Here is a 21,878-nt window from a genome sequence, read left to right as displayed (position 1 = left end):
TAACGTCCATTTCTGGGTATTCATGTGTTTTTTTTTTATGGTGAGTGCAGTGATTTGTGTCTAGAGATCACAAGCAAATTCTAGGCCTACTCCAGGACAAAATTTAACATGTCAGGTGATCAAAGAATTAATGTACGTTTCTGGAGATTCACTAGACTGGAAAGGTTTTGATTTAAATATTACAATGCATATTTAAAAAAAAATAGAAAATAAGACCTAGGTCAGTCTTTGGCAAAAGTCAGTTTAAGAAGAGAATATAGGCCACCATTGACGTCACTGGTTTTTTTGTTTGTTTGTTTCTTTCTTTCTGTCCCCAGGGAGTTGCTTTGGCTTAGAGTTTCTGAGACAGCTATTCTTACACTCCTTGAAGCTGTTTAGTTTCCTCTGATTCCATGCCAGCAGTGAAATTTCCAGCCTTGGGGACCAATGTAACCCCCACTGATATGAATCCAGCATAAAAATGTCCTCATCAGAGGAAGAGAAGTTCTGGTCTGAGGTCAATCAATGAGTTGCTTCCAGACTAAGCATCCAGTCTGAGGTCAGTCAATGGGTTACTTCCAGACTAAGCATCACCAGAAGATTATATAGGAGGTCCCTTAACATATGAAGGAGTAGAAGCTGGCATGTTGGTGCCTGGGCCTGCAGAAAGCCAGAAGAAGCACCACTATTGTGTCAGACTATAAATTAGCACCTCTGGTAAAGAGGAAGAAGTAGGGCAGAAAGGCAAGTTCCTACTTCAGCCGAAAGAGAATAGAGTAAATCAAGGTTATAGCATACTTGCCTGCTTTCTCTGCTATAGATCAGTGCTATAACACACATCTTTTTGTTTTTATTTCCATTACTCATTTACAAATCATCAGCCTAAATCCATCTTTCTAAGATGTTTTCCTCTATGGAATTAACTCTAAGTCGTCCTTGGATGGATGTCTCTGACTTATTTTTAAATAACCATTGCAAAAATAAATAAATAAATAAATAACCATTACAAAGAACAGATAAGACATTCTTATTAAGTATATTCAAATATAAGAGGAATAACATTTAAATTATGAGCCATTTCTATTTCCCTCCATGATCTCCTCCAAAATCTCTGAAAAAAAAATTTCTTTTGTTCATTTACCTTACTCACTTAACCAAACTTAGTAACATTCAAAGCCCCTCAGCAGAAAGTATTCAGTTACAAATTCACTGCAATACAATGAAGTACACAACCTGATGGATCTTCTGTTGGTCTGAAAATCTGGGTTCCGTTTTCCATACACAAGAAACTGTTTGAGGACAAATTGCCTAAAACTGAAACTGTAGATTCATATTCATATCTGTATGAACACAGGGAAAACATGGTGATGTTAGGGAGCCAATGAAGACATTGTGAGCGTTGTGCAGATTAACAACTCCTGCTTCACATAAGACACAACATCCAAATCCAGGAAAGATTTCATTTTGCCACCTAATCATCATAAATTAATATCACTGAAAAGAACTTGCCACTCACTGTCAACGTACAATCACTTGACAGCTAGCTTTCTTTCTTTTTTTTTTTTTAGAGAGAGATTGAGAGACAGAGAGCACGAGAGGGAAGAGGGTCAGAGGGAGAAGCAGACCCCCCGCTGAGCAGGGAACCCGATGTGGGACTTGATCCCGGGACTCCAGGATCATGACCTGAGCCAAAGGCAGTCGCTTAACCAACTGAGCCACCCAGGCGCCCTGACAGCTAGCTTTCAATTATCTGTAGGGGGATGATATACCTTTTAAATTATCTGGCATCAACCTTCAGTGGTTTTTAGGTGATCATTTCCTGGAAAAATTACTGTGGGATAAGGAACAAAAACCAAGAAAAATAATAGACTCAACAAAGTGTAATTAAAGGCTCTGGGGGGAGAAACAACACAACAAAAAAAGTCTCCCACTTCCTGAGAATCCAAACAATAATTCCTTCACGTGTTCATTAATGCCCTCAGAGAAACAAAACATGTACCCATCATAATGAGAAAACTTAGGAGAATCTCAAACACTGTGGCGGTACAATGTAATGTCTTTTTCTCTTCTCATGAGAACAAAAGTGTTAATAAACTCTGACCATTTATCTTAGGCAAATTACCACAAGATCCACATGCCCTTTCTCAGAAAGAAAATTACTTGTTGCAACAATGGAGGAAAATATGTCCAGCTGTTTTTGTTAGAACTTGCACTGGGTTGGTTTCTATATTTCTATTAGATAAGAGAAAGCCAAAGAAAACTTGCCTTTCTGAGTTTCAAATGAGCTAAAGAGTGTTATGCTTGGATGTCACCAATAGTCCTAATTACTATGTTATAGAACATAATAAAAAGGGTTAAAATACCTTCCCCTTAGAATAACTGCCCAGTCATACCCATAGAATTTGGCTGTGAATCGTGGACAAAGGCTTCTGTCTCCACATCCATGATCCCATGAGACATGGAAGCTTCAGACAAAAAAAAAGAAGCAGAAGAAGAAGAAAGAAAAGAATAATGCCTTTGGCAGAGTGTAGAAAGAAATGAAAATAATAGCTGAATATACCTGACATTGTCTTGGATAGGATGGGATAGGGTAGGAAAGGAAATAAAAGAACAGTAGAAATTCTTTGCCTTGAAACCGCTGATCCCTTCAGAAATACCTGAAAGTTAAAATATCTTTTTCATTTAAATTACCTACTTAAAACCCAATAACTCATTCCATGTCCATTCATTCCCCAAACATCAGCAAAATGGTAGTAAATGGATTTTAAAATAGGAAAGGAAAGGCATAATGTCATATGGATAAAGAGAAGGGAAGATTTGACAAAAAGAGAGAGTTTAATAGGATTTTGAAAATGGAAAAGCAGTTGAGTGATCACTAGATTTGTAGATATGAGAAACACAGCCCTGAGTAAGTGCCTGTAGGAGAGCAACTAAACACATGCCACACAAACCTGGAAAACTTCAGGCAAGAAACAACATACTTCTAAAATGAGAATATGCATAGTCCCAAAAGAAGATTGCTTTAAAGTGTGTATAAAGAGCAGTTAAGCCCTTATAGACATCCTCTGCCATTGCAACTGAATGTGGCCTTTGCTCTAGAGACTAAATAGACACTGAGGATAGGGAAGCCATACTAAAAACTGCAGATATTAGGTTAAAAAAAATCAACATACCGAAAAATGAGATTCCCACTCCCATGTGCTGATAGTTTATGGGCAGTTCTGAGCCACCTAAAAAATAACCAGTCCCTGTACAAATCACCCGACAAAGAAGTCTCCCGTTGATTAAGACTTATACACACACACAGAACTTCCAGTTAGCTTGTTGTTGTTATTCCTCTCTCTTAAATGTGAATAGATAACCAAGAACCACCAGATATATGGGGAAAGCCTGTAATAGTAAAGATAGAGACAAAACAAATAAAAACTGTACATTCAGAGAAAACAGAGAATGAAGAGAGATGAAGAAAATTTAGATGGAAAAAGACATTGCATTCTTGAAAGAAGAACAAAATGTTCCTTAAAAAGATACATTCAAAGAACAAAAGAGTCATTGGAAAATTCCCAAGAATAATGGTGAGGGAAAATTTCAAGGAAGGAGCCATGCACCAAGCCTAGGGAGATTCCAGTTCAGATTGCAGACAGAGGATTGATGGTGACATAGAGGTATCTCTAAGACAAAAATGAAACCCTGTGATATGTATGAGCATTTTGAGATGTTGCCCTATCAGTGGAGAGTTTGGTGATTAGTGAGAGATAAAAAGAAAATGACTCAAATAAAAAGGGAACAATTATTAAATCCAAGGAAAATAAAGATGATATAAGAAAGGAATGACAGCATGGTTCAGCAGTGAAAGATACTTACATAGTCATACACACGGAAATAGTGAATATAATTTTATAGCAGAAAATCAATATATATTACATAACACAAAAGTATTAACAACTAAAAGGATAAACATTTACTTAGAACCATGGAGGCAAATAACAGAAGAAAGAACTAAAAGAGTTGCAAGTAGCTACTCCTGGAAAGCAGTAATATGGACAATGTTGAAGGGACAGGGGATAAATTTTTTCAATATAATTTTAATTTTACAAGTTGGTGCACATATTACTTTGGTAAAATTAAAATAAAAATCAACCTTCAGACTGGCCTGTCTCTTAATGACCTACATACAAGTAAACAGAACCTCATTGTAATTAGAAGTGTTTAAATAGTCCCCAGAAAAGAATAAGCCCACATTTTGCCAGGTCCTAAAATTTTTTCATCAGACTCCACTCCATAAAATCCCAAATCTCTGTTTCATAGGTGGAAAAATGTGACTATGTAAGTGAAGCAAGGCAGCCCAGAGCACAACAGACTAGTGGAACGGAATCTGCATCTTTCAGCTCCCATTGCGGTGCTCTGTGCTTTTAGGAAGTATTGCTCCTAGAAAGGAAATTTCAAGTTTCATTCCATACAATCAAAAGTTGAGCTTAAAAAGTCATCAGAAACTGGAATACTTACAGGTCCATGAGGAAATGAGGTAGAGATTTTAAGAAACACCCTATGCCCATAACCACACATCCGACACCAATCAGTATAGGTCTATGCAATTTGGTTCCAAAATAACTCACAAATATAATCAACAAAAGATTTCCTAGGAAAAAAATTGAGATAAAAAAATGAATATTTCAATAAGAATGAACAATAGCTTAGCTTCATCCAATCATTTACTATCTGGCATTTATTGTATAAAAACTCTCTCAAATACCAGGACTGGTGCTAGGGATGCATGAAGCAATAAATGAATAAGACACAACTCGTGCCTTGAAGAAGGACTCTGTTTCACAATGTCGACAAATATGTAAACAGATCTCTGTGGAACACCAACATTTAAAGAGGGCAGAAGAAGAGAAGCCAGTGGGACTGGGCAATGGTTCTGAGAGATGTTAAAGACTCTGTGTGTGATTATGTAGCTTAGAAAAATGGGATGCCAAAGTAGGTGTTAGACTGTATGTCACCTCTGGCCTTTCCCTCCATGTCTGCTCCATGCTTGAAAAGAGAAGCCAAAGTCAAATTCAGATAGATTTATGTTTTAACTCATGATTTAAATGTAACTAAATATTGGTCAATATATCCAAGCCAGGGATCTATGTTTATTTTTACTTATCTCCTTAGAAGTAAAAAACAGTAGGTCTTCACTTCTCCAACTGGGTCTTAGAAGTAAGTCTTGCTTTGAGAAGTAAATTCAATGAAAAATTTATCCACATCTTAGGATGAAGTTTAAGGATAAAGAAACTAATTGCGGAGGCCCCATTCCAATGGACAAGACTTGATGAGAATGGCGTAAAGGGTTGAAAGAACCAAACACATGAGGAAGTTCTCATATGATACATTTTAAATTCAGTGATCAATATTTTCCCTGATCTACTCTACATAAGGAAAATCTCTACGATGAGCTTGAGAATGATAAAAATTTAAAAAACTCTCCCTCAAGTTGTTAATAATTTTCCAAGTAGTAGTGTATATTTTGAAGACTTTTCTTTCCATATCTGTTTTGCTCTAGTCTGCCTTGTTAAGAAGAGATGTCAGTGCCTATATTTTGTTTCATATGGACGGTGCCTCACCAAGTGCCACCACACTGGCCTCCCTAGGTTTCTAAAATCCCCATCATCAAAGCCAACCACGTTGAAAGTATTATCTCTAGAAAGCCACCATTCAAAAGCCATATCCACTTTTGAAATGAGAAGAAAGGAAGAGCCTTCTCTCCATGTAAGGGTGAGCATTTCAAGCTGCCTTTCTCTGTTGGTAAAATAATCACCATTGAGAGGGAATAGAAATGGATAGATAATATTTTTATCAAAGGTATGGAGAACACTGTCTATAAAAATTACTGAGGAAAGGTAAGCAAACTAATGCATTTATTGGCATCTGTAAATTACCTCTCCTCTTCCCTTCAGCAATTATTTCAGATCTTCACCATTTTTCTCAAGCCACCTATCGCCACTCACATTCCATAGTTAATAGTTTTTACTTTGTCAAAAAAATTGGGGCAGTCAGGTTTCCCACCTCAATGGCTTTTCCACCTTCCTTCAGTTTGAGAGGTTGTGGTGCCCATCTGACCATCCAAGGTCTAACACCCTACTCCATTTCTCCAGCAACTTAGTCCAAGAATTAAAATCTTTCTTATACATTTTAAGTGTCTCCCTCTCTGCTGCATTTTAATTACAGATATTTTCTAGTTTCTCTCCAAACCGTCACCTGTAGTCACAGATTCCACTTCTTCCCCTCTCATTCTTTCCCAAAGTCACTGCTCTCTTTCTGCCTTCTAGCTTCTCTATCTACTCTTCAGCTAAAAGTGCCCAGGCCAAAATCATCAATTATCATATCATAAAACCCAGGGGATAGTTTCCTATCCTTGTCTAACTGGATGTGTCTAATGCTTTTGAGACTGCTGACAAATTCTTCTTTTGGAAACTTCTACTCCCTTGGTATCTATCATAACATTTTCTCCTGCTTCCCCTCTTAATTCTGTGACTATTCCTTCTCTTAACACTTTTGTGGGCTCCTTTCTTCCACCTATTCCTTAAGTATTGGTGCACCTCAGGGATCCACCCTTTGTCCATGGTACTTATCTCCCTGTACCCTCTCCCTAAATAGCCTCATCTGTTCTTTAGTTTTAAAAACCACCTGTTTACTCAATAATCAGTAGCTCCAGCCCAAACAGCTCCTCCAAGGCTTCTAGCTCATATAACTGCCATGAAGACATCATTACTCAAAGGCCTCACTGCTAATACCACAAATAATTTGCCTAAACAGAACACATCATCATCCCCATAGCCACCACCACAGTCTTGTCCCCCTTTTCCTATTCTCTGTCTCAGCACCACTATCCACTCCACTGCCCAAGCTGTAAACCTGGGGTTTAGTGTAGATATTATATTTAATGTATTGTAGTGTAGTATCCTGTATTGTAATTTAGTGTAGATATTATATTTAATGTATTGGTAAGCACAAATACTACTATATGACCAGTTGTTTTAATATTTTGATGATTTTATTCAAATAAAATGGGGTTTCTTTTTACTTTTATAATTTTTATTTTATGCAAGTTCCATAGCAAACACACAAGGCTAACCATAGTCGATTTCTCACTGCTGCCCATTTCTCCAGACTCATATCTTAATAATTCCCACATAAGCTTTGTGAGTCAATAACATTGGGCTGAATGTTGCTCCCCATACAAATTACTACACTATCTTGCCCTTATGCTTCTTCTATTGGAATTCCCTTCACACTCATCCCTCTTTCTTCACCTAGAAAACTTTTTACTCATCCTCCAACATCTTCCCTAAGTAAGGCTGTGTCTTGATGTATGTTCCCATAGGACTTTGCATCTATCTATGCCACCGAACTTACTGCATTCAATTAAAATTATTATTGTACATCGATGCCCTCCATTAGATTGTGAGCTGAGTCCAGGCAGGACTGTATAAAGAGTTATTTCTAACTCCTTCACCAGGATCCAGCCCACAAGTGGTACTGAGTTGGGTTGGGGGGATAGGTTAAACACTAAGAGACAAGATCAAGCATCACCTGTTTTAGCTTTGCCTCTCCTCAATCCCGATTTTTCTTCCAGATATTGATTAAGTATATTAAAGGTAACTTTCACCTTGGAGGAAGTAGAAGCTACTCTAAAACTGTGAAAGAATAGTATTCATATTTCTATGCAGCTTTGTTTACAGGAGAAATCTCTCTCTTCCTCATTCTTCCCGTGACTTCACATCTTCCCAGTCCTCCACAAAAATCAGACAGTAAGAATAGATTTTATTCTTTCCTAGAGTCTGTTTCTGAAATAAATTCAGGGAGATGTGAAAACAGTTTCTTTTTCCCTCTGGACTTAGAAAGAATTGTTAACCTCCCAGAAACAGCAGGAGAAGAAAAATATTTGTGTTTTCCTTTAGAAAACAGCTTTGTTTACCATGATATATATCTTCTACATAGGAAGATAGAGTTTTAAGAATTATCAAATGATAGATTAAATATAAAAATTCTTAATACTCCGCTACTCATTCTAGCTGACCAAAAAACTATTAGAATAAAAAGTCCAATGGTTGGATATGTGGCAATATTCAGGTGTTATTTGGGGGATAATATTTAAATGAATTGTTTCTAAGAATATTCCAAAGTTAGCAAGGCTATCCATTCATTTTGGAAAACATGTTATTCAGTCAGATTAGACTAGTCAGATTAGTCCTAAAATTGCAAATAAGGAGAATAAAATTCAGACTAGTTTTATAGATAAAATATAAAAAGAAGTAATGCAAAAATAATTCATTACCAATCTCAAAGCTCCCGTTAATAAATCCGACTAGAAATGTAGGGATGTTGAATTGTCTCTCTATTTGTGTGAGCATGGAATTCATGTAAGATCCAGATAGTGTTTTGGATACGAATGCACATGTTATTGCCAGAAGAAACACCTAGGGAGAAAAGAATATTAAAAAACACAGGAAAAATTTATTTTTGATCATATATTTTTGTATTTGTCACCTATTAACAAAATATCTTCTACCATAAGAATGGTTGTCTCCAACATAAGTAACCCTTGAATATGCAAGAAACTTTTAATGTGGTCTGTTCTTCTGGTCTTTCATGCCATGTTATCTCTTTGAAGACTCAGAGTAGGACTGATTAGTAATATTGAATTTTGTCAGTAGTTGTAGCCTCATTATTTTATAGGCATATCTTGGACATACACAGAAACAGCCACTCTAAGTAAGATATAGCTAATAGTTTGAATAGATCTTCAGCACTATAATGCTATCTGTAGTACAAAGAAGACATACACGATAATAAAAAAAGGAACGTGGCATTACACAAAGACATTATTTCTATAGCAAATTTGCTCAGGGTCTCTCCAAAGTAATAGGTAAATCATGCAACATTAGATTGCTGCTCACTCCCAGTTTATTTATTTAAAGCAATGTTATATGTTATATATACATATTTATATATGTATTATATTAAAGTAATTATAAACCATTATAAAAATGTTTCTAAACTGACCAGGTATTTGCTTTAAGGAATGAATATGAATACAATAAATTTCCATGTATTGAATCACATTTCCTGTATACTGATAGAGTTTCAGAGGACAGTCAGGTTGATGTGATCCATAACAAAAATCAAGGACAACTTAACAAATAGAACTATTGTGATCACCAAAAGCTAGTATGATCTTACTAAAAATGTGGAAAAGCCAAAATTTTGATAGTTTTATTAAATTAGAAAGAAACAGACTTAGATTTCAATAGAGGGCTTGGCAAATGAGTGTTATATACTGGGTAATAGTATGATTAGGTAGATTAAGCACTGCTTCAAGACCAACAAATTAGTGATGAATAGATTCAGGTTGTCCTGAATGGTGGTTTCCAACCCTATGCCATAGGACTTTTTCCTTGGTCCCACTTAAAGATGTTTCCTGATGACAATTCCATCCTTGGAGACAATTCAGTCTGCTCTCTAGCCAGCATACTCAAATCCCTAAAATCTTCACCCCTCCACCTTTCACATTCCCAATCTTGAACCAACCCCACAATTTATATTGCACCTGCACATTCCCTTCAAAATTATTCACAATCTTTTCTATTTCTCAGTCTTCAAACCAGTCAGGTGCTTTTCATGACTAGCAAATGATCTCCACAATGTCATCATCAAACTTACCTCCATCTCTGCCCCTCTAATTCCCCTCCTGCCTTTAAAGGATAGGTGTCCCTTTTCCAGTACAATAAAATTCCTCCACCCATGCTTTTGAACCCATTCTACCCATTTGAGATCATGATTTATCAGTAAATACTCTATCCTCTATGTTCAACCTCACGCCCTTTACTGCCTCTCTCCCTACTAATTTATAAATATATTCAAGATATTTGTCTTTAAAAAATTTTATTTTTTCCCTAACCCCTGATAGTTGCTACTTCAGCTACCATCAGGCTGTTTGGAAGAACTGGTTTATTGCCTAGACCCTAACCTTCCATTCACCCTTTAGTTTCCTAATGTCTGGCCTCTCCTGAACTATTCCACAAAAGGTCAAAAGCAACTTCTTAGTTTCCAAGTTCAGTAGATACTTCTTAGTCTTCAACTAACCTGATGTCTCTGATTCATTTGACCCCGCTAATCTCTTTTCTTCCTGAAATTCCCTCCCCCCATGCATACATATATGTCCACCGGCCTGCTAGACTCTTTCTATTCAGTCTTCTCTTTGGTCAACCCCTTCAGAATTTGTCTTGTACCTTCTACTCTTTGTGCTATATGTGCTCTCCCTAAGAAATCTCACTTATTCCCATAGCTTTCCCTGTCATCCATATGCTGAAATCTCTCAAATGAACACACAGTTTAGCTAAGACAATTGCCAGCATTACTTAGTTGCCTCTAGTCTTGTCCACACCTACACTCCCTCCCCTTGCCACCACCACAAATTTGGAGTTTAGTAAATATCTGTCAAATGAATTAATAAAATGCATAACTAGCATGTGATTTCACTTCTTAAAATGTTTTAGTGATTTCCCACAAGCAAAAATCTCTATTTTTTTAGATGGCAAACGGTGTCTCATCTATATCTCAGTATCATATCCTGCTGCTTGTCCCTGGACATACTGTTCTACTTACAGTTTCTTAATTCACCATGCCATTTCACATCTCAGTGCCTTTTACAGGATGGCATTCCACTTGTAAAGTTTTTCTTCCCCTTATGCATCTGATAAATGCATACTCTATCTCTATTATCAACTCTATCATCGTTTCTAATGTGGAGTCTTCCTGTCTCTCTGCTCCCCAGGCAGCCTGGACTACTCACTCATTACCTACCTGCTGTGTACTGTCTCTATTATAGCTCTTATCACAATGCACTTTATATATAAGCTTGGATGCCTATAACCTCCTCCCTCACTATACTGTGAACAATTCAAATATAGGATCCATATATTATTTACCTTTGTATCTTTGGTGTCTAGTAAATGCCTAAAGAATAGTAGGCACTCAATACAAGTTTGCTGAATGAATGACAGATGAAATATTCAAAAATATCCTGAAGAAGTGGTCAGAGCTGAAAGTGGGCTGAATATAAGATGAAATATAATAGGATTAAATAAATACTCCTAAGCTGAGTTGGCTGTACCAATTCATTTGGAGAAATCTGAATAGAAATTTATGGAAAAAGAACTGGGAAATTTAAGTATAAAGCTCAATATGAGTCAAAACCATTACATAGCTGAGAAGATAATATGGCTATAACTCCAGTTGTTTAGTCTTTTATAGTAAATGTCATTTGTAGAAACTGACTCCACACTATAAATCTTTGCAGAGCACATGATTGAGAATATAAAATTTTCATACAGTTTTATAATTCAGGTTTTATATTTAAAAGTAAGGTCTACAAAATAACATATGAATCATATTTGGGAGAATAATTTATTTTATTTTACACTTTAAGAAAGGAAACTAGATGAATCATGACCCCAATGTTTTTTCCTAAAACACCTAGATGGGTTGCCTAAACAGTTTGGTTCTAGTCACAAAGTGAAAGCAACCAGTGGCTATTATGACTCATGTCTGGTGCAAAATAACCTCTATGTTTATGAAGCTATCCTACTAGCATTTAACAGTAATGCCCAGAGTTTTAGGCAAACTTATTGAGGACAGTCCTCTGATGCTTTCTAAAGAATTTTGTTTACTATGCATATTTCTAAGTTCAGAGAAGCAAAAAAAAAAAATCTGACTATTAAGCAGTTGGTGCCCAGTTTTACCTGATAGACTTGTCCTCTTAATATTTTGCCATAACATGAACATCAGTATCTAATCTTGCCAAACTCCAAAGTAAGCAAATATTAAATTAAGAGCAATTATTTATAAATAACACCTGACTTGACTTTTATTTTTTTATTTAAATTCAATTAGCCAACATCATTAGTTTCAGATGTAGTGTTCAATAATTCATCAGTTGTATGTAACATTCAGTGCTCATCCTATCACGTGCCCTCCTTAATGCTCATCACCCAGTTACCCCATCCCCCCACCCACCTCCCCTTCATCAACCCTCAGTTTGTTTCCCAGAGTTAAGAGTCTCTCATGGTTTGTCTCCTCTCTGATTTCTTTCTGTTCAGTTTTCCCTCCCTTTTCTTATGATCCTCTGCACTATTTCTTACATTCCACACATGAGTGAAACCATATGATAATTGTCTTTCTCTGATTGACTTGACTTTTATACACAAATGCTATTAATTTTTTCTTCCAAGTTTTTATTTAAATTCCAGTTAGTTAACATATAATGCTATCAATAATAATAGCTAATATTTATTGAATGTTTACAATATTCTAGTAATTTTTCCAAGTTTGTAAAAAGGAAAAAAATCCTATGAAATAAGAGTATTGTTGTTAGCTTTTTCAAATAAGAAAGCAGAAGCACAAAGAGGTTAAGGAACTTGTCCAAGGTCACCTGGCAAGTATGCAGTTGAACCTAGGTATGAACACGGGGATCCTGAGCCTAAATCCTTATTTTTAACACTCAATTTTAGAAGAAGGACATGAGAATTGGGGGACAATTTAAGAGGAATTTTTTAAATACTTAATATGGCATTTTAGGCAAAAGTAGTTTTCTAGATCTAGATCATAATTCTCCACTTTTATGCACATGTGTAGATTTTCCCTACATGTGTGTGAAGAGAAAACAAACTTTGATAGGGAGAATATTGGTGGCAGTTTAAGTCTGGAAATCACTTGCGGGCACTAGCTGTAGAATCCAGACAAATTTCCAGATCCCTTGGTTTAAAACAAATTCAAATTTTCTTTGAAGGCAAATGGCTTTGAAGTTATATGAAAAGAATTTGCTCTGAAATAGGCAAGAATACCAGAAACAATTAACAAAATGGGCATTATTCTTACAGAGAATGATTGATATGTTGCCAAAGCTTGAAGTAAACATTTGTTTTACTGGCTTGTTGTGAAGTAATCATTGCATGCAGATAGACAAAGCATTTCTGTCCATTGAACCATTTTCTAGGAGAGACCCCCATACTCCTCTGGACTAGAAACCCTACAAGGGTGAGCATTAAAATGGCCCTTTGATCCAACAAATTAAATCCTGGTGTAATATATTATGTGCCTGAAAACTTTAAGACCTTATCTTCCATTTAAGTTCCTCAAAACCATTTCTGATTAAATTGCCTGAATCAATAACCCTATTCAACCCTCAGTTTAAAACAAACTTCAGCAAAGCAAGAAATTATAAGTATATCAGGTAATGTGACATTAACATTAAATCACTTCATGTGAGCAACTTGACAAGCTCTAGGTTAAAAAAAAAAAAAAAGGTACATATACATATATCCACACACACACGAGTCCATACCTTCAGCTTGGAAAGACATCTTATTCTATGGGTTTCAATTCTTTTCTCAATTTCTGCCATGTTGTTCTTCTGAGTGTCCCAAGGTATTTAGGTTTTAAATCTTGATATTTCTTAGTTCTATCCTTTTAAAGGAGACAAAAATCTATTAACTGACAAAATCATAAATCGTCATTCTTTTGAAGAAAACACGGAATCTGAGTAACAATCAGATTCCATTGTATTACAAAAATACCTGAGAAGCTTTGATTCAGATCTAGAAGAAAATAATGACATTAGAGAAGATTTAGTTGCTAATTTTCCATTGAGAAAGTTACATCAAATAATTTTAGTTACTCTTTAGTGAGATTAAAGAGATTAGAATAATTTGCTAGGTCCCCATTGCAAAATAATGACCACGTGGTCAAAACAAAGCTTTTCATTTCTTTAGCCAAACAAATAGAACCAAAATGAGCTTTTTGGACTTACATGAAAATGCTGCTTTTAAGTACACAAAGACTTTGATTTGTGTTTGTGCTAAAAATCTGCTTCAGCAAGCCTACCAAGGCTCAAAAATCTCTATTTGGCCAGGCTCCCTCTTCAAGTTCTTTGCGTTCCAAGACTTCCCTGGAGTCTCAGGAAGGGAAACGTTTTCTGGGGCACTGCTGATTCACGGAAACCTGGGGAGATATGGAATTTTAATCATGGAAATAGCCTAAGTAAAAATAACAAATAATTCTATGATCTGGAAAAGAATCCTACAGTTCCAAGTTATAATGTGAGGTTTAGAAGAAGACCAAACATGTAAGTGGAGATCTATATGCCTACACATATAATAAATATAGATATATGTGTATTTACACACATATATATTACATAGGCACACATTTTTATATGTAAAACAAAAAGATGAATTAAACTATTAAATTCTACTAACCTTTTGTCAAAGATTTTGTCTGCTTGTGTCTTGAAACTAGGGCCTTATTTTGCACCAAAACCAAAGTGTTTCACTCGGACAATATTTATTCTAGTAAATCTACTTCAAGTTGCCAGAATGATACCTTAGTAGTATCCCCAGCATTAATATATTAAATCTTCTGAACAATATCCATTTAACAAGTGATCCTCAGTGCACTAATTTATAAAACCTAATTGCTTTGCCTCTATACATTTGCTGAATCCCACTTCCCTACACACATTAAGGCAACAGCCACTGAACAATTATGTATGAGCTTAGTTCTCTTTACTCATCTTCTCGCACACATAACAAACATTTCTTGAAAGTCTGCTATGTACCAACCGTAGGGCTAAGCACAGGATTTTAGCTGTGAACAAGACAGTAAGCTGTCCTATAGACAATATAAACCAGTTAGAAAGGTGTAAGCCTCTGTGGAAAGTACTTAGACCCAGATCGCAAGGAACTTATGTTTTTATTGGAAAAGGTAAAACTTTTAAATAAAACACATTAGAATACAACTGAACAGCATATGACCAAATACAAATTGTTTGGTATGTAAGTGGTGAAAACTTGGTAGATCATACGTGAAAATTATTAGAGACAGTCTTGGCAAATCTGAATAGCATACAAATGAACTCATGCTGAAATCCCCCCCCATAAAACGCCAAGTCACCTTAATTACAGAGCAAGTACATGGCACTAGTTTTGGAAAAACCAATAGATAGGGTTAATTTTTCAAAAGAATGGGTAATGCTAGTCTTTGAATGGGTAATGCTAGTCTTTGGTCCTCGTTTGTAATATATCTGCTTTTATCACAAACCTCTCAACTGTCCTCATTTCTTCCTTCTCACGATTTAGAATCCAGTCTTCCTCCTCTCTTTTTTTCCCTTCTATTCTCCTTGCCAATATCTGAGCCCAATTATGGTCACGCAATTAAACAATAAGAGAGGGAGAAAACCTATTCCTCTCCCATGTCTAAGTTAGCTTCACTCTTTTTTTTTTTTATTCTTATGTTAACCCCCATACATTACATCACTAGTTTTAGATGAAGTGTTCCATGATTCATTGTTTGTGCATAACACCCAGTACTCCATGCAGAATGTGCCCTCCTCAATACCCACCACCAGGCTAACCCATCCTCCCACCCCCCTCCCCTCTAGAACCCTCAGTTTGTTTTTCAGAGTCCATCGTCTCTCATGGTTCGTCTACCCCTCCGATTTCCCCCGCTTCATTCTTCCCCTCCCGCTACCTTCTTCTTCTTTTTTTTTTCTTAACATATATTGCATTACTTGTTTCAGAGGTACAGATCTGAGATTCAACAGTCTTGCACAATTCACAGCGCTTACCAGAGCACATACCTTCCCCAGTGTCTATCACCCAGTCACCCCATCCCTCCCACCCCACACCCCACTCCAGCAACCCTCAGTTTGTTTCCTGCAATTAAGAATTCCTCACATCAGTGAGATCATATGATACATGTCTTTCTCTGTTTGACTTATTTCACTCAACATAATACCCTCCAGTTCCATCCACGTCATTGCAAATGGCAAGATCTCATTCCTTTTGATGGCTGCATAATATTCCATTGTATATATATACCACATCTTCTTTATCCATTCATCTGTCAATGGACATCTTGGCTCTTTCCACAGTTTGGCTATTGTGGACATTGCTGCTATAAACATCGGGGTGCACGTACCCTTTCGGATCCCTACTTTTGTATCTTTTTAGTGGCTAAAGTCATGACTATTCTCAATGCCTATTTTTCCTATGCAGCAACCACAGGACACAGAATGTGGAGTTAGTGACACAGAAAATCCCCACAAACAGGAATTCTCTAGTTCCATCTCTGCATTGTGATACTATGTACCCATCTTGAGCAGTTTTTATCACCATGCCTCAAAGATTTGTTCAAAATGTGTTTATTGTCTTGAGAAAAGTTTTATAAACAGTTGTCTTGACTGGGGTAAGAGGTAGCTGTTTGAAGCTAAGCACCTGGAAGGAATTAAATGTGATTGAGTTAACACTAAACGTTCCCTAAAACATTTTAGCTTTTCAGACACATTTTAAAAATTTTCAAGATTTTTTAAAAATTTATTTATTTGACAGACAGGGAGAGACAGCGAGAGAGGAAACACAAGCAGGGGGAGTGGGAGAGGGAGAAGCAGGCTTCCCGCGGAGCAGGGAGCCGGATGTGGGGCTCGATCCCAGGACGCTGGGATCATGACCTGAGCCGAAGGTAGACGCTTAACGACTGAGCCACCCAGGTGACCCCATTTTAAAAATTTTAATGGAGGAAAATAAATAAATGAACCAATGAAATCTATTTATTTAAAAAAATTCATTAAATCCAATAGTTAATGTCACAATCACTGTTGAGTACTTTGGCTCCAAATCAGGAAACATACCCGTTGTTTCTTCATATCCTCGTGGCCCTGCCAGTGCCAGTCATGTGAACAGACCCCTTTTGTTAGCACAGTTTTGTTTATACGGTGACTTCTGCTACTGGGACCACAGTGTCACCAACAAATCCCCATCAATCATTACTGTTAATGAAAACAACTTGCTCAAGTTTTATTAAGTGTAGAAGCATTTTCCTTCTTTAACTCCTTCTCAGCATTCAAATGGGGGCAGGTAATTCTTTAGTATGCATTCTTGCACAAATGTGGTTGAGTTTCTTCCGTACCTACTCATCACAACCCTACTGGGGTTCTTTGTTTTTGTTTTGTTTTGTAGCTGTGGTGAAAGCACATTATAGAATTGTTAACTAAATGTATATCTGGGGTCATTGGACCTCTAGAGTTTTTTCATCTTGCATGACTGAAACTCTATAACCATTGAATAGCAATGCTCCTGGTTTTTGGCACCCCTGGGTTGTCAGCCCTTAGTGATATGTCTCAATCACAGAAGAATACAATGTTTTACAAAACAAATAAATGGTCTTGTTTGTGCCTTTCCCCCAGTGTTAAGTATCTAGACACAGTTTTTTATTACTATAAATCACCAGGGGGAAATACATATGTTTAATTTTACATTTTTCTATACTATTGAATTAATAAAAATAAAGGCTTTCCTTTATCATGACAAAACTAGTCGTACATACATGAAGAAGACCTAAGAGAACATCCTTCCCCTGGGGAAAAAAAAAAGAGAGGGCTGCACCAGCAAAAATCTTATGAAAGTTGTTTATTTCCAGAATCTTCAAATCACTCCTAACTCTGCAAAAAAAGAACAGCCTCTTGGTGGTATCCAGCTGAAATAATTTCAGCCAATACCAAATCAAGTAAGTGCCAATAAGACCAAAAAAAAAAAAAAAAGAAGAAGAAGAAGAAGCAACAATAACTCTTTGTGTGATGCCTTCCAAATTATTTTTCTTCTATTAGTTCATTTTCATCTGAAATCAAAAAATAAGATAATGGATTCTGCAAATCAGCCTTACAAATATAGGCATTATTTTACTTCCTACATTCAGAGGAGGAACCAGGAATGCATAACTTCAGGCAAAAGTAGAGGAGAAACTTAACTGAGTCATAGGCTAATACATTGATTACACCATTCAAAGCAAAGAATGGAACACACAAAAACACAAGCACAAAAATCTCCATCAGCAACCCAGGAATAAAAATACCTACCCTGTTACTTTGGATAACATACTGTCTAACTCTGGATAACAGACCAAGATGTGGAAAAGTAAATCTGAAACCTGACTTCTAAATCTTTAGGAGAACTGATTGTAAATATCGTCAGTGTTTTATCCCATGCCAAGGCATTCTAGAGAATGATTAGATAATTATGAGAATAGCCATTGTTTTCCACACTTGCAATTTTTTTTAAAGATTTTTTTTATTTTAGAGAGAGAACAAAAGAGCATTAGCAGGGGCGGAGGTGGAGGCAGAGGGAGAGAATCTCAAGTGGACTCCCTGCTGACCTAACTGAGTTCAAGGCCTGGCCCCAGCTTGATCTTACAACCCTGAGATCATGACCCTGAGATCATGTCCTAAGCCGAAACCAAGAGTAGGAGGCTCAACCAGCTGAGCCACTTGGGCACCCCTTCCACACTTGCAGTTTAAACTCTTTCATTTCTTCAGATTATTATCCCAATTCTTTTCTTCCTTTTGCCTGTATAGACCTAATTTTGGATACAAAAACATGTTCCTTCATTAAAGTCTGGCATGTAGATACTGAGTTGCTCCTTTTCCTCATAGAGATAAGATTTTATGTTTATAAAGCTCCCCAAGTAACTGAAAATCCAATAAAATGTTTCTATTTTTCCCCAACCCATTGATTTATGTATTTGTTCATTCACTTTAATGGAGGCAGCTAGATATAGTAAAACTGTCAGAATTTGAAGCCCAGTTAGCAAATTCTAGTTCAGTTGTGAGTGTTTAAACTCTTGGAGCCTATTTTTCCTTACCTAAGATGTGGGATAGTTATGTGTTTATGCCTACCTAGCAAGATTGTTAATGAAGATTGAGTTATAAAATTTACATAATGCTCCTTGTGGGGTTGTTGGAATGAAATAGTTACTCCATAGATGGCAATGATTATTATTCATTCATTCCCCAAGTATTTATGAAGACTCTACTGCATTCCAAGCACAGTGGTTGTGCTAGGAATACAAAGATGAATAACATATGTGCCTGCTCATAAGCTATTGGGAGAGATAGATAATTAAATGATAATCATAGCTAGCTAGTGCCATAATGCAGACAATTTGACCTAAGTACTGGGAAGAGGCAATTAATGAAAACTTTTTGTTTGTGTATTCATTTGGAATACCATTTAAGTACAGCACAATAGTTTAAGTACTTGGGCTTTGAAATGAAGCCCAGCTGGTTTGAAAGCTTGTTGTTAAACTAGCTGTGTGATTTTGTACAAGTCACCTTAATCTATCCAAACAATGAAGACAGTCTCTATCTTTCCTATCAGCCAAGGTCCAGACAGGAAAATAGAACTCATGACAGGTAGTTCAGTAAAAGAATTTAATATGGAAAACCACTTATAAAAGTATCAGAAGAGTTTAAAAGCCAAACTGGGCATATGGTGTGCAATCCAGAGATTTATACCAGTAAAAAGTTACTCCCACGCTTAAGGCTGAATCAAAAAGGGAAAAGGCCTGAGCTGTAGGACCAAGAGTCCTCAAGGATATACAGCCCCTACCAGAAGCACCACCTACAGAGGGTAGGTATGCCTTGGCTTTTCTTCTCTTTACAACTCTGTCAAAAGTTCAGAAATAACAGAAGTCAAACCAATGAATCACTGAAGTAGTAATTAGTAAAAGTTTGCTGTGCACACACCAAAAAAAGAAAGTTTGCAAAACCAGGAGCACTCAAACCAAAACATGGAATGAGGCTCAGGAGTATATTATTATAAAGCATCTTATATAGTAAGAAAACAGTTACTGTTTCATTTTTTCAGTAGTTGGTCAGAATATTAGAATTTTCTTAAGTGATAGTGAATTGGTCAGTGGTTACTTCATATCAACTTTATGGAAAGAGTTTAAGTTTTCCTTACAATTTCCAGAAGCATAAGCAAGAAATTACCCACATCCAGTTAGTCTTGCAAAAATAAGCTAAGCTTTATTTGTAACAAGTAAACTGGTTTTGTCTGCTCCAGGAATTTCCAAGACTGATCTTGTTTCTTTTGATTTTAACAACTCCAGTCTCACATCAATACCTGTCGTTGACAAACTAACAGGAAATCAGATGCAAGAGAGCCTGGGAAATTTAGTTTTCAGAAGTCAGTGTCAGGATACAGAGAGGATCAGAGAATAGGAGGCAGAAAAACAAATAACCAATTCAACCACAATCAGCTGCAGTAGAATTAAGATAAAATGTAATAAATGTATAACATGATGTGAGCACACAATCAGCATTCAGTGAAGGGTAGCTATTTGTATTACTGGATGATATACCTTCAATCATTAATGCTCTAAATTCTTAGTAATAGACACAGGAGATTTAACTAGTCACATAATTGGCCAGCTCTCGACATTACATACACAAACTTTGCAGTCTCTTTGTGATACCCAAGAAGACATGAGGCTTTGCACCAAATGAACCAATTTTCAATTGACTCCTACATTAATCAACTACTTTTACATCATGTAAGCACAGTTGTGGTCACCAAATCTTCACTTGGCAAGGCATATCCAGCTTGCTTATTCAAGTTATATGTGGGGAAAATGTCCAAAGAGATCTGAGATACACAGTCTGAGTTACCACTACGTGCTTTGTCAGACTGCTTCAACAAGCAAGCTTTTAAAGGACATTAAAGTCAGAAGTAAAACCTTTCCAAGGCAGATAGAATTCCACTGGCATGACATGCCTGTCCTCTCCGTAACCTCACTTATTCCGTGTGAGAGGGCTATTATGATCCAAGGACTTACTTGGGGAAGCTTATGTATCTGGTGGCCAACTGTAAGGAGGCGTGCTTGCCAACAGAAGTAAGCCACATCCCTCGTACCAGCTTGTTCAGTACTGGAAGTGATATTTTGGACTCTCTCTGTTACACTTCTCTGTCTTATTTTTCAACTGACTCACAATTAGGATGAGGGGGAAGCTGGTATTAATTGATATTTATTTATTGGACACTCTTAAAGACCCCGACATGCAAGAAAAGCATGGAAAAGCAGATTTTCCTAAAGGGCTATAACCAGATTGGAAAAACATAAGATCTATTATAATATATACAATGTGGTACCACTTTTTTGTAAAACTATATATAATTAGAGACAAAAATATAAACATTATATACTACTTTCTGTATTGTAGGCACTATTCTAGAAGCTTTATAGATGTCAATCCGTTTGATTCTCATAAAACTCTATGACGTCAATGTTATCCCAACTTTAAAGATGTGGAATTAAAGCACAGAGAGGTCAAGTAAATGTGTGCAAGGACACACAGCTTATAAGTGTCAGAGACAGGATTGAGAACCATGTACTCTGGCTTTAGAGACTACTTTTCTTTTTAAAGATTTTATTCATTTATTTGAGAGAGAGAGAGTGGGAGAGAGAGAGAGTGAGAGAGAGAGAGAGTATGAGCAAGGGGGAGGGGTAGAGGGAGAAGTAGACTCCCCACTGAGCAGGGAGCCTGGTGCTGGATTAGATCCCAGGACTCTGGGATCATGACCTGAACTAAAGGCAGATGCTTAACTGACTGAGCCATTCAGACATCCTGACTTTAGAGGCTATTAACCATTACCCTAATCTGCCTTTCCACCATGGTGTGTGTGTGTGGGGTGTGTGTGTGTGTGTGTGTGTGTGTGTGTGTTCATGTGTTCACTGTTCTATTTTTTAGATAAAATACTGAAAGACCAAAACCAGAATCTTAAAAGTGGTTAATTCTGGATGGCATTATGGTTGATATTGTTTTGTTTTTCCTTTGGAAATTTCTGTGCTGTTTTCCACAAGAATGGTTATACCTTTTTTATTAAAAAACAAAACAAAACAAAAAAAAACCACAGAGGAAAAGAATGCCCATCATTGGAATTGATTTTTTTTTTAATGTCATATGAACACAGCACATTTCTAATCCATAGTAATGTTCTATCCTTAACTACTATTTTTTTCTT

The 21,878-nt window shown here is 36.5% G+C and overlaps 1 protein-coding gene and 1 long non-coding RNA gene across 3 annotated transcripts in view; one reads left to right on the top strand and one right to left on the bottom strand.

Moving 5' to 3' along the window:
- The window catches only part of SLCO1A2 (solute carrier organic anion transporter family member 1A2), a 40,205-nt gene extending 26,776 nt beyond the window's left edge, over positions 1–13,429 (bottom strand). The window contains exons 1-4 of one of the 2 annotated variants that reach the window (XM_021690606.1): positions 13,370–13,429; positions 8,303–8,444; positions 4,486–4,618; positions 1,213–1,319 (exon numbers count right to left, since the gene is read on the bottom strand). In XM_021690606.1, coding sequence (XP_021546281.1) covers positions 1,213–1,319; positions 4,486–4,618; positions 8,303–8,444; positions 13,370–13,429 — 442 coding nt within the window. Of the gene's footprint in view, positions 1–1,212; positions 1,320–4,485; positions 4,619–8,302; positions 8,445–13,369 lie in introns of those variants that run through there. The other variant, XM_044914912.1, reaches the window with a different exon arrangement.
- Positions 1–17,525, top strand: part of LOC110580914 — a 36,844-nt gene extending 19,319 nt beyond the window's left edge. The window contains exons 3-4 of the long non-coding RNA XR_002480369.1: positions 5,528–5,739; positions 17,500–17,525. This is a non-coding gene — a long non-coding RNA (uncharacterized LOC110580914). The remainder of the gene's footprint in view (positions 1–5,527; positions 5,740–17,499) is intronic.
- The last annotated feature ends 4,353 nt before the right edge of the window (positions 17,526–21,878 follow it).

The sequence above is a fragment of the Neomonachus schauinslandi genome, chromosome 5 (assembly GCF_002201575.2).
Source record: "Neomonachus schauinslandi chromosome 5, ASM220157v2, whole genome shotgun sequence".
NCBI lineage: Eukaryota > Metazoa > Chordata > Mammalia > Carnivora > Phocidae > Neomonachus > Neomonachus schauinslandi.
Note: the sequence above shows the minus strand (reverse complement) of the source record. Positions and strands in the feature narration are given on the sequence as shown.